This window comes from Pezoporus occidentalis, unplaced genomic scaffold (genome assembly GCF_034315485.1).
Source record: "Pezoporus occidentalis ecotype Australia unplaced genomic scaffold, CSIRO_AGI_Poc_V1 ctg12, whole genome shotgun sequence".
In the NCBI taxonomy this organism is placed as follows: domain Eukaryota; kingdom Metazoa; phylum Chordata; class Aves; order Psittaciformes; family Psittacidae; genus Pezoporus; species Pezoporus occidentalis.
The window spans coordinates 2,907,028-2,921,079 of NW_026912994.1; the positions used below are offsets into that span (position 1 = coordinate 2,907,028).

The following is a 14,052-nucleotide window of genomic DNA, read 5'->3' on the forward strand; positions in this document are numbered from 1 at the left end:
AAGATTTTTGTTTTTGTTTAAAGTGTTGGTTTTTTTTTCTTCTCCTGTGGATAAAGGATACTATTTGGCTGGAAAGCCCCTGCTCTTCCCTCAGCTAAGGGAAAAAAGGGAGATTCTAAAATATTTTAGAAGTTACCCATTCAGGTAGAGGAACTCATTTAATTGGCATGCAGAAGGTCAGATTTAGGTAGAAGCATCACCTATAACAGAAAAGGAAGAAAGGATCTATAGGCTAGTAACATCAGTAATATATTGAAGAATATCCCTAATGAAAACACAGTGATTTGCACATAATAAAACTATTTCTATGCTAAATGGCCAATTTCATCACCTTGTCAAGTATCGAATTTGGTTTTGGCTGGTTTAAAAAAAAAAAAAAAAATTTTTTTTTTTTTTTTCCAGAAAAACTTCAGGAACATGTGAGGAAGTACAGAAACATCCCTGAATTTTTATTTCTGAGGCTATTCCAGTATCCAGTTATATTTCTTCTACGGAACATACACAAAATTTGTGCACCTTCCCTGACAAAACACTTGAAAGTTTATTAAAAAAGAACACTGGATGCAACTTTATAAACTGAGATGCAGCTAAAGAACTCTGCACTTGTAGAACTAAATAGTTGCTTTCTACAAAAATCCTCAGAGAAAAGGTCCTTATGATTTTTAAAAGTAGGATACGAAACCAGATGAAATTGTGGATGCGTTCCACATCACAGGAGGCATTCCAGAAAAAGTCTGGTAACCTACTAGCACTGGATGCAACAATGCAATACTTCAGAGGAGAGTGAGAACACAGGTAACCAAGTAGAGGCACGTTTGTGTGTTTGATCTCTGTTTTATGTTAGATTTCTAACAATATAGAGAACTAGGGCAGCCAAATACAATTACAGTAGCTTTACACTAAGAGAGGAAAGGAAATGTCCCATTGCATGCTTTGCCAACTGGATGTAAATGGAAATGTCAAATCAGAAATCATTAAGAGGAAGTTGATCCTCAAGGCTACTGACTACAACCAGATGTTCTAGTGACAAAAAGTTCTTCTAGAAGCATACAACTAAGTGGTTAACACTTCTTGTACTGCTGATTTGAAAGAGAAGTCATGCAGCAAAACAAATTTGCCTTCTAAATAATTAAGCTGTATGCTGGCTATATGGAAATATTTTTGTGAGTACTTACAGTAGTATGCTTACCATTTTATCAGGATTAAAATCCCTCAAATTTATATTACTGACGTTTTAAAGCAAACCACTTCAAATGTATTCTGCAGACAGAAATACTGCAAAGGCATAAAGGTCAACCTGACTGCGGAGTTTCTTTTCGGTAAAGTTTTACTTTATTAATGCTATCTATGACTTTCGTGGGCTTTGGATCAAATCCCAGTCTAGCCAAAGCAGCTGTACTGGAAACACAAACAAAAATCCCCAAAGTGAACAGACTTCATTCGTATCATTAAATTTTTACAAATACATTTGTGTCATTCACCCCAGAATCAGATTATGTATTAGTATTGCCTAACTTTGAAAGTTGTCCTGTCACTGTCATGCCATAAGTGCAGCTTCAAAATCAGCAGTGTAACTATTAGTTTATATGGTGCACAGTACCATAAAGTAAAAACTACACCAAAATTGCAGCATCAGTTTAGAATGGATTTCTGTCAAAAAAAACAATGAAGGATTAGGCAGAGTGTATTTTATTGTCCTTTAAATACTCTTAACATTCTCATCACACCTGGCAAGTGTAAAAGAATTCAACATGAAAGTTAAACGATGGAAATGTTTGAGTGAAACGTGAAAATGTTTGTAACAATGTTATAAGCAGGAGTTAGTTATCAGCTCTCACAACACATGGCATCATACATATCTCCCTGAGAAATCATGCCCTGCAATGATCATGTAAAACAAAATACAGCATTAATGCAATCCTGAATTTTATAGAAAAATGACAAAAATAATAAGAATTAAAAAAAACAAAACAAAACCACCACCAAACCAAAACCAACCAAACATGCACAACAACTGTTTGTGAACCAACACTTAAATACTACTATTAAATTGCATGCTCTACATATGACAACCATAACAGAAATGGTAACTAACTCAAAACTTATCCGGAATAAAGAAAATTGATTAAAAGTACCATTCTACACTTTGCCACATAACTGAGCATTGTGATACTAATACTAGGTTTTGTTTCTTGATGAGTATGCCACTTCTTAGCTTCATTTAGAATCACAGAAACATACTCTGCCTTACTGAGTGAGGCCCATTTTCATATGAAATTTAAAAGTGTGTTCATAAACACACCCCATGTCTGAAGTTTAACTGCTTTTTCCCCTCCTCTAGGGGGCTTAGTTCATTCCCTAAAATAGGAGGTTTTGCTAATTTCCCTAAAATAGGATGATTTTTTAATAGGGAATAGGAATGACGACATTCAACACAAAGAGAGATGGAACCAAGAATTACAAAGAAGTCATTTTACAACCTTATTTAAAGCAATCGCAGTTGTGAATAGCAGTACCTAGGCATAATGGGTATTGTGAAAGGGAATGACAATTAAAACAGCACACACCAAGAAAAGTACTTTGCAGGCTCTCCTATCTTTGTTAGTTCATTACAAGGAGGTATGTAATGCATATACCATCATACCAGATCAAGTATCACATGCAGCACCATGGTTTATCCTTCTAAGAATACCCCTGCTTAACATCATATTTCCACAAAATACATTAGCAACACCACAGTGAGATAACCAGGCAGTGCCTTAGCCTTCGCCTCACTGCTTCCGAGTTTCAGTGTGCAGTCTGCTTCAGCTCAGCTCCAAAAGCAGCCAAATCACCCACATACTACAGCCCCCACCTTACATAGATTTCCACAAGCAAAAAGCCAACAAGCATGATGCAATGCACACTGGGCAACAGAAACATAAGGCCCTCAGTGTCTTCAGTGGCATTCATGGGCCACATATTTTAAGTGATTGTCAAGTACTGATATATAACGTGTATTTCAGTTCTTTCCTGAATTAGTATTACACCTACAGCAGCACCTTGTAGTGAACACAATTTCAGCATGACTGAAACCTGACAGAAAATGCCCAGAAAAAATGAAATCCTTTTTCCCCTTTGTTCTGGAGTGCAGTACACAGTGTATGTAACTATACAAGACTCACCAGAACCCTAAAAGCAAAGGTATGCTACGTGGCATTTGGCAAATTATCATCATTTCCTCCATATATAAAACCCAAACAGTTCTAAAACCTCAATCACACACACAGAAGAAATTGTTGGTTGTCTCGTAAGATTACAGGAATTAGTTCAACTGTTTGACAGAGCAACACATGTAGTATTCATTTTCCATTTTGTAGGCATGGGAAATCACTGTTCCTTAAGCATCTAATGACATTCCAAGAAATGCTGGAGATAAAAATTCGTTACTTTTTTTTAAACTGTATGTGCTTCCTACAAGAAATAAATCAGAATAAAGACACTGCCAAATTGAAACAGTAAGAGCAGTGATAATTTATGCTAGCACACAGAGATAAAGCATTTATAAGAGAGCTCCTTCACATTCCAGTTGTGTCATGAGAAAGAAAAACCCAGCATGTCTCCATTATGTCAGAGGTACCTGAGAATCAAAGCTAAATCTCTTGTGCATTTACCAAGCACCCATTAGAGAGCTACACAATTTACATTTCAAATTAGACATTATATTTCTAAAATATTCTTGTAATAAAAGTCACAAGATTTTATAGAAAAAAAACTCAGCACATTCTATTAAATGCAGGAATAAATGTTACATGTCATAGCTTCTGTAATTAAAACCCTAACACATTTCTTGTAACTACAGGGGCACCACTGTTTAAAAATCCTTTCTGGAAGGATAGTTTCCTTTGTTTCTTACTCTTTAAAGAACTGCAATTTAATTCAAAAGCTCAAGCTACCTCGTGACATGATTCCATGATTAAAATATTTAATACCCTAGATAAAAATAGTAATAAAAAAACAACAAACAAACAAAAAACACACCACATTTTTGTTAACAACAAAAATAGCGGAAAGGCCCTAACTTTGAGTTTACTCAACATTCTTCAACCTACCTGGGCTCAGAAACAGACAAGTATTTTCTTAGTACTTACACTACTTATTACCTCTCAACTAATGAACAGTGGAAGTTAACAGAACTCATATACATGGCAGACTGTGATGATCTTTAAGCCATGAACCTAATGACAAATATGAGCAGCAACTGTCCATTATACACTGCTCCAATTCTATCAGTATGACCAGTTTCAAAAAATAGTACTAGAATATTCCACTAAAAATACTGTAACTGCCCATCCAAAAGCAAACTGTTTTCCCAGGCTTAGTTTGCTGATGCCACAAGTCCTGACTGATTCTAAGTTGTAGTTAATATATATTTAGTATGATTTCATTGAAACATATCATTAATTAAAAACAGACATTAACTTTTTATTGCAAGTAGGCTTTAACATTACTTCTCAGAAAAAAGTTGAAGCTAACATTCTCTAATTTGCCGTAATTTAGAAGAAAAAAAAAAAAAAATCCCCAAACCAAACAACTAAGGAAACTCCCTAAATTGCATTTTCAATACTTTTGCTCATAGCATTTGGAAATTGAAAAGTGACATTTCTCAAAACGCCTATGTAAATGCAATAAAATCCTATTTGTTTGGGGATTGGGGGGGGGATTTTCTGTGGTTGTTTCTTGTTTGTTTGGTTTGTTAGTGTCTTTTACTTCCTATTTCAGGTGTCCGAAGAAAGATGTACTATCTCATCTTCAAGAGACACCTCAGACCATTGAAATTTGAAGGTAATTCAATATTAAAAATTGGAAGGGAAATTTTGATAAAGGTGCAATATTTAACCAGAATAGTCCCCAGGTTCATTTTTCCTTCCCTCTCTATTTGCAGATTTTTACATTAAATTCTAGCTCCTGCTAATCAGCCCTTCCAAATCAAGCATTTCATCTTGTCTGGCAGTTGTATCGACAAACCACCAAAATTTCTTTTGGAAGGATAATTTCCAAGTGTCAGAATACGAAAAGACATTTGTTTTATATCATCCTTCTGTATTTGTGTGGAAGGACATTAGAGATAACCTGCATTATGAATAACCTTGCTACATGGAAGAGAATACTGTAAGCTGAAAATCCATCCTCCATCAATTACAAAAAAAAATTAAATCCATCAAAAGCCAAAATTAACTTCTACATGTGTCTGATAGGCCAGAAGTAGGAAAGTAGCATTGACTCATTTCAAATATTCCTGAATATAACTATTCATAACTTTTCAGAATCAAACAGGACATAAGCACTGCAGTGGAAGGAAAAGAACAGTTTATAAGGAAAATTATCAGGTTTAGAATAAATTTATTAATGCAACGGGGGGGGGGGGGGGGGGCAGGGGGAATATCAATGCAGACACCTATATCTTCCAGATTGTTCAGAAAATTAGTGTAGTGCCAACCCATTGACCAAAAACTTTCACAATTAATTTGGTCTCGCTTAGAACTTGGCAGCTATACACATGAAAATGTTCAAATTTAGTTTTCCATGTAAGGTAACTGGGAATAAGAATGGGTTACAGAATCAGTCTCTTTAAAACAAACACTGATTTTGAGAATGTATACCCAAATGTAGTATAATTTCTAATAATCTACCATTCACTAAAATTTTAAACATTCCAGACTGTTAGGTAGCAAAATATTTTTAAACATCGGCACATATTGCCATTACAATTCTTCTGAAAATGGCATAATACAATATATATGTAGTGTTCCAGGACCGTACAAAGATCCTGCCTTAATAATTACTAGAATGAACTTAATAAATTATTTCTCTATTTTCTTCTATTAATATCCAAATAGTTTATACAACATAAAAAAGTTAATTTGTACTTACTACAGGTAACATCTCTATTTAGCTTTTCATCTGAAAGCCTGGTAAGACTTGATGACCTGCAAACTTATTTATATAAATCATTTGAAAGTATTTTTTAAAAATAACATTGTCCAGCATTTAACAAAATCGTGAGCTAAAGAAAGAAATCACTTTAACAGCATTTGTTTTCTTGATTCTTGATTTTGTCAAGTAACTCCATGAGCTCTGTGTGATAAGGCAGGTTGGTTGCTCTGACAGACTGACTCTCTATGGTGATAGGCATGTAGTAAATTTGTTCATTTATAATACCAGGTGAAAGCAAGAAAGAGGTAAAGTTTAGAGTTCCAAAAGAACTGAAACTTCTTATTTTTATTACAAATCCAGAATAGGCACTGGAACATGATTCCTTAGGGACTTTTCCAGCAGATTGTCTTTTCGCTGGGCATCATTCCATTTTCAAACTAAAGAAAAAAAAAAGAAATTATCAGGGCTACATAATTAAAGATCACCAAAAAAGGAATCTCCATATGTATTTGTTTCAAACTTACTAGTAAAAATAAATAACCTGTGTGTTTTAAGACATCACAATTACTGTTTTGGTTAGGATATTTTTTAATTTCATTATCAGATTTAAGCAACATCGGAAAATGAAAATATACTTCTCATCATGTAATTCTGCATGTGTTATTTGAAAACTAAAACCCTGACACATAGGGCTAAGGGAGTTCCCTAAACTGCCTTTATGGTCCTAGACAGTATCAACAAACCATGTAATGTCCCTGTTACAGGTTTGTGTAACTGCGTCAGAGAGGGGTATTTTGTGAACTCCCTAGCTATTCTAGTCTAGTTTCCCTATCCTTATCATGAGAAATAATTTTCCCTGATATTTAAATGTAATTTAACAGCTTAATTGTCAACACACATATACAAAAAGACTCCTTTGCATTTTCTAGACCCATAATGATTAAGTCCAGCAATGTCTTCTAAACTTCCTTAAACATTGACTTTTTCAATCAACAGCAGTAGCCCAAACTGAGACCTCAACAGCAAAAAAGTTATATGCCTCTTCTGGTTTATCAATTCATGTCCAATTTTCGATGAACACTGTAATGCTCTTAAGTAAAAAAAACTACATTTCAAAACCATTGACCAAGAGCTGCAACAAGGTGAGAATAATGCTTGGCGATGAATAATAATGATTTTGACGATACCCTTCAAAACTCTATCAATACGGCACAAGATTAACTGTATGCCCTATAAAAATGTGTGCTTATATAACACAAATGTGGTGATGAAAACCAATCGTTACCTTTCTCCGCATTGTTTGTAGTTTATTAAACATACCTTTTGTCTATGAACAGCAACTGTCTCCATCTTGTGAAACACTATGCATAGGAATGAGACTTTCACACTGCTCGTTTTCTTCTGGCATTCTTAAAAGAAACAGAAGTACTTATACAGTAATATTAAATTGCTTGTCATGAAACCAACATAAGTACTATGTATGCTAGTTGTTTGAACTGCAACCATTAAAAACATACAAAGACCCCTCAACTCCATAAAGTAGACACAAGTTGCACGATTTTAACTGCTTGTTCTGGGTACGACAGTTATCACAGAGGCTTTAAGTTTAAAATAAAAAAAAGAAAACTGACAGCCACTAGGAAACTTCTTTTAAAATGTCAAGAAACTTCACCTCTTCCCATTTTTTGAGCATTACATAGGTTAATAAATGGATTGGCAACTACTACTATTAAGAAATCAGTACACCTGAATACACCTGAATATAAAATCAGATTAAAATAAATACTGTATGAGTAATGTGGCTTAGAAAAAGAGTATGACAAACTGGAAAGGCTAAAGAAGAGATATGGTTATACTTTGTGACTGCCCTACCTCTGAATTCGATGTTTTCTACAAATAAAGGCAAAAATTCTTCTGATTCCCACCATCACTGGATCCCAGTTGTTGTAGTGACACAAGAGAGTTGCAATGAAAAAAGAAAAAAATACAGGTACTGCCCCTGCAAAAAATAACCAGGAAAACTGCACCTGGAATTAAAACACAAACATCATTCACTCAATAGTCTTAAAATAAATAAACAAATAAAACACATATTGTATATTTGGGATAATTATTATTGTCAGTTTGATATGCAGTTTCAGTTAATTTAAATTGGGCAAGTTATTTGGTACAATTTCTATAGCCACTGCTACTTCTAGTAAATGAATAACTTTCCTCTGCTAGTCCCTGCTTTATAGTGGAACATATGTTTGCACTGTGATGTGGATGAAGACTTCCATTTCCAGTTGTTTTAATTTGAGCTTTTAGCTGCCTGACTGGTACCAGTGAGAAAGTCCATCAGACACTTCAAAAATTCTTTCACCTGAAAGATTTGTACATCTGTTTGCTCACTATGAACATATTGTCACTAAGTGATAAGTGCTGAAATCAATGCACACAGAAAGACTATGCTACTGGAAATCCTCTTTTTAAATTAAAGAAAAGGTAGGGCATATTATTTTCACAATTTAAATTAAATTCTACTTGTAGCTATACTAGTATTTTATCTACGACTACACTCAGAATTGATTATCTGGCACTGTTTAAAACTTAAAATTATAAAAAGGTAGAGGGTGATGAGGCACTGGCACAGGTTGCCCAGAAATGCAGTGGCTGCTCCATCCCTGGCAGTGTCCAAAACCAGGTTGGACGGAGCTTTGAGCAACCTGATCTAGGGGAGGTCTCTGCCCATAGGATGCCATGATTTTTAAGGTCCCTTTCAACGCAAACTATTCTGTGATTCTATGATTTTAAATCAAGGACACAAGAACAAGAACTAGCCTCTGAAACACCTCTGAGGCCAACAGAGCAATGAACCATGAATATAGCTCCCCCTTGTGGGAAAAAACTGCAAAGTTGAAAACTGGAAAAAAGGGTACAGATCTGATACCTAGCGCTGATGCTCATTCTCAAAAATCTAATGAACTGCAGCTTTAAGAGCTTTATGTTATCTTACTGATGTCTAATAGAAATTTATAAACACGTAAGCTACCAAAAGGAATATTTAAATATTTATTAAAATTTTGGATGTAATTTCTTAAGATTCTGATTTATGCCAGACTATTACAGAATAACTAATACCCAGAAAGTTAATAATTATGCATATTGTAAGACACAGACATACGTGCACAAACACACTCGTACAAACAACCTTAAATTCTGCAGGAATTTGCCTTTAATCACTCATTTGTGCTTTTACTACTAGCAATTTCTTAAAAAAAGTTTCCATTCCCATAAATATACAAGCGGCAGCCACAAGCTAAAAGCATCCAACAGACAGGAAGCAGAAACTTAGACAGTAAGGACATAACAGCCACAGGAAGAAGGAAGGGCAACAGAAATGTGAAATGCACATATGAATCAGAAAAGGAACAAAAAAGAAAAGGAACCCCCAACCCCTCCCTGATTACTCTCCTGCATATGGCAAGACGTTAGAAGCATTGTCAGCTAATGGCCAGCTTCATAAAATCAGTCAGGCTCTGTATTTGCCCAGAGAAAGAGAATAAGCAGCCTTTTCAAACAAAGACAGAAAAAATAAAAGGAACAGAAGGGACCAAGTACACAGAACACAAGCTCCAGAAGGAACCAAGTGGCAGCAAAGAATCGTGGATGAAATGGATCAGGCATGAAGATTCAGATCATGAAAGATGCTGCAAGCACATCAAGTGGGACAACACAGGAAGTGGAAGATTTAAAACAAGAAATAAGAAAAGAGCAAACAGAAGGTGTACAGAAAGACTGATAGCTAGCTACATTTGTGCAGCTTTTTTGTTTGCTTATAAATATCAGTAATATAAATAAAAATTGGACCGTCACAAACTATAAAAATGAGTTAATGTAACTTGCCCTTGTATTACCAACATCCACTGAAAGTCATCCAGCAGAGTTTTAAAGATATTTCTGCTACTTAAAATGCCTCAATATTGCATGAGTACACGAAGAACAAATTAATTTTAAAAATCTGGACTCTGTGCTTACTCAGATTAAATAGCCTAGGCATTAAGCTGTTTATTGAGAATTAAAAAAAGCATATTCAATTTTTCAATGTATTCCAGAGGAGAGTTTAGAGTAATCATTTCAGAAGACAAGCTAAGCTTTTCATACACATACATACACACGTGCGCGCACACACACAAAATTCTCGGGTTTTGCTACCAGCATTAGCTCACACCTAAACCTTATTCCACCTCACTAAACCGAATTTTTGGGGGAGAAGTATACAGATTTTTTTTTTTTTGCCTTGTTTCCTTAGTGACTATCATTAGGTATTTACTTTCCTATTTAATTTATGTTTCAAGTGTATATTGCAGATAAACAGCAACACAGAGTTATCTTGCCAACAAATGTTTTATTACTGTTAGAATCACTGCAAGGTTTTGCAGTATTTCCATGTTGAATATTCAGCTACTACTAATATGAAACACAGTGTACCTCACGTGTTCATTATGCAAGTATTTATTCAGGCTCCGACTCTCCTTTTATTTTCTAATTTGACTTTCCTTTTTTATTTTTAACCTTTTTCAGATTTATTTTCTGAAATCCACATTGACATTAAGTAAATGACCTCAATTTAAAAGGGAAAAAAACCCAAACAAATCCCCCAACCAAACAAACAAAAGAAGCCAAACAAAATCCCAAACAAAAAGACCCTAATAATTGCATAAAGTATATGCTAAATAATCACTATTCACATGAAATTAAGAATTTTATATTCCTTGCCACTTATTTAATATTAAATTCAAGTATGCAGAGTTGAAGTTCATAATTAAATATTTGTAACTGGGAATTCTAGCCCATCAGCATGAAAACAAAATATCTATACAGCTTGAGAAGCATTTTAAGCTGACTTCATACTGTTTCTATTCTAAACGCATATTATCAGATTCTTTTCTTTCTCTACATGCAAGGCTTTCCAGAGCTTTTACCTCAATGCCAGGGAAACCAGACTACCCTGAAGGAGGACAGTTAAATTGGAAACCTAACATCTGCATGAATCTAATAAAGCGCAATTAAACATTTTAGCTGCTACATTCCTTTGTGGTAAACCTGCACGTTTTTGGTTTTGTCACTAATTGAGTATCTTCAAGATAGGCAGTCTATAACAAGTCTGTAACTGTAAAGGTATTAAGTGGCACTGTACTTGCAGTTGTTTAATTCTGAAAAACGCCTGCTCAAGGTAAAACATTTGGCCAGCCTTTGCTGACTCTGGGTACTTTTCATACAAGCTGCATCTTAAGCACATATATTTAAGCGTACAAGTGCACATTTGTAAATGCAAGATTACTGTAACTGTCAATATCAAGAGATTATTAAAAAGAAATGGAAGTAAACTATTGTTCATTGTATACATTGCTAAAAATAACACCACTATTTAATTCAAAGAAGTTCTGTTAATAATGCTCAGAACTTGGTAAGTACATTACCTTTTGCATGCACATGTCAGCTATTATGGACAGAGGTATTGTAAGGCTTAGCGCAAGTGTGCCTATCAGTGATGAGGTAAGAAAGCAGCCCCTAAAAGACAATTAAAAATATATTAATAAAGGAGTCTTATTTAAAAGCTAAAATACAACTGAATTAATACAAACTGCAGAAGACATTTGCGTGCTACATATTGTTTGCTTTAATAAACAAAAATAAAGATACCACACGCCATCATAAATCTGTAAAACTGCTCAGAATTCTTAACTAGACTATTGATGTCTTCTGGAGTGAGGTTTGATTCCCTCACAAACTTTCTGAGATTATGAAAAATTCCCTACTTGACACGGAGTGACCCCACCTAGAAAAACCTGCATTTTGTTTCCATTTTGAAATAGTTTAATACCAGCTTACAGCAATTAAATCTATTTTGCCCTGTCTGGTTAATTAAAAAATGAAAGGTTACTGATGTCTACAAATGATACCCAAAAAGAAAAACATTTTTACAGCAGACAAATTTTTAACAAACTATGCTTTTCAAATCTCATTCTAAAATACAACCTTGAACCCATTCTTCAGAGTCTCTGTAAGACTTCTCTGTGTTCTGCAAGTGGTCTCTTAATATCTCTCAAGCAGGAACAAAGTCTTTAGACTTCACTAAACTACTGAGCCACACAAATCTATTATAATTTATTTAAATGACAGAACAAAACTACATGCATGACAGAGTAGTACTCAAACAGCCCCAGAATACTGACCCTTTTTCCCAAATTCCTTTGCAAGTCTTGTTTAGTTTGCAAATGACTAAAATGGCTTTTTAAATTAGAAAAAAAAAAGTAATTCAAAGCTTATGTAGGACAGAGTTCAGAGCACAGATGAGCTCTCAAGATTTTTGGCATTTTGATATAAGCCTATAAATACAACATATATAATACAACATATATAATACAACATATATAATACAACATATATAATACAACATATATAATACAACATATATAATACAACATATATAATACAAGCCTTATAAATATATAAGCCTCTACAAATACAACATGACTAGTCTGAGCCATTTGAATACTAAGTGAAGAACATAATACGCAACACAAAAAACTGCAATTTCCATTTTATGGCTGACCAAGTCAAAAGTTACCAAGCATAGTGAAGCTTCTTAGCAAATACTCCTCTATGAGACAGACTACCATATGAACAAAATAAACAGAAAGGGGTATCTACCCAATTCATATCAGTACTGCCCACTACGGAGTCAGCCTCTTATTTGAAAGGCACCCAAAAATTATTTAAACGAGATAAAGGCAACCTTCATCTTTGGCAAGTACTGAAAACAGTATCAGCTGTGCTTTTGTGTGGAACTGAAATCAGTCCTGCATACAGCGATTTTTAAAGAAGGAAAACTCCCGCAGTTGCAATTTTTGGCAGAATTCTGGAATCTGTCTTTTTACCTTCTCATTATTTAGTCTGATTACCATAAAAATTAAACAGATGCAGCATCACAGCAGTGCTATTTTCACTCACCTCATGGAAGTTTGTTAATACCTTTTAAACACAAAGACTTGAACACGTATTTGGAAAACATTTTCTAGAACATGACTTCATGCATGTATTTCTCTAATTAAACTCTTCCAGTTTAATTAGAGAAATACATGCCAAATCAGTAGGTCCTCCATAAGACTGACTTTCAGGCAAGCAAAAATTACCAGTTCAGGTATTTAAAATCACTTTGTATGTTCTGTGTCCTTAAAGCAAAGAAAAATGTATGCAGATGAGAAAGCAAGAGAACAGAAACAAAGCAATTTAAATACTCTGCATTGTTGCAAACTTCCTTCCTAATATTCTAAGTCTCCTTCTATACCATAATAGAGTATCTCTGTATCTCTGCACTGGCTACTTCAGAGTTAGAACCATCCTGTCCATCAGCACACCATAAATAGTACAGAATCCAGTGAAACTTATAAGCTAGTTTGGAGAAAAAATTGTTAGTGTCACATCTACCAGCAAGCTGGCAGTATGTCACCGGATGGAGTAAATGAATAGGTTAAATGATAATATTTACTCCAAAGGAAAGAGGATGATACTTGTGGCACACTGGACAGCTAAAAGGGTGACTGATGTCAGCACAAACTCTGAAATTAGTCCTAGTCCAAAATTCTAGGGAAATGGAACTGGAAATAAAATTAGCTCTTCAATTGGATCATCATTCTAAGTAATTACACAAATGGCATGCACACAAAAAGTCACACCCATGCACACCCATGTACTTAACCCTATGCTAATACTTGATTTTGGTATAAGGGCCAAGTCTGGGGGTTTGGGGAGTTTCATTTGTTATTTTGCCCATGTTGAAATCACACTTAACCTTTTTACTAACTGATACTGAAGTGCAGTCTCATCTTACATGATGGCATTATCATCACAAAAATACTCCATCAATAACTTAAATTACAAAGAACCATATGCTGCAATGCACTTACAACTAAGACTGGTGTAAAAGTTTGCAAACGAACAAAAAATGTCATGATTAAATTTTCTAAACTTTAAGCTTATTCTGAAAACAAAACTAAACAAAACAAAAACAATGCACATACACAAAAAAGTTTTTATGGAACTTTCAAGGAACTCCACCTAGATCTTTTATTGTTGTCACACAACTTAGGA

General features: G+C 34.5%; 1 protein-coding gene across 7 annotated transcripts in view; it reads right to left on the bottom strand.

Moving 5' to 3' along the window:
• Positions 1-1,774: 1,774 nt before the first annotated feature.
• SLC35F5 (solute carrier family 35 member F5) overlaps positions 1,775-14,052 on the bottom strand; it is a 33,068-nt gene continuing 20,790 nt past the window's right edge. For 5 of the 7 annotated variants that reach the window (XM_062605583.1, XM_062605547.1, XM_062605575.1 and 2 more), the window contains 4 exons: positions 11,379-11,469; positions 7,789-7,943; positions 7,237-7,325; positions 1,775-6,353 (listed from right to left, as the gene is read on the bottom strand). In XM_062605583.1, the coding sequence (XP_062461567.1) occupies positions 7,244-7,325; positions 7,789-7,943; positions 11,379-11,469 (328 nt within the window). In that variant the 3' untranslated portion in view covers positions 1,775-6,353; positions 7,237-7,243. Of the gene's footprint in view, positions 6,354-7,236; positions 7,326-7,741; positions 7,944-10,653; positions 11,187-11,378; positions 11,470-14,052 lie in introns of those variants that run through there. The other 2 variants (XR_009962162.1, XM_062605594.1) reach the window with 2 other exon arrangements.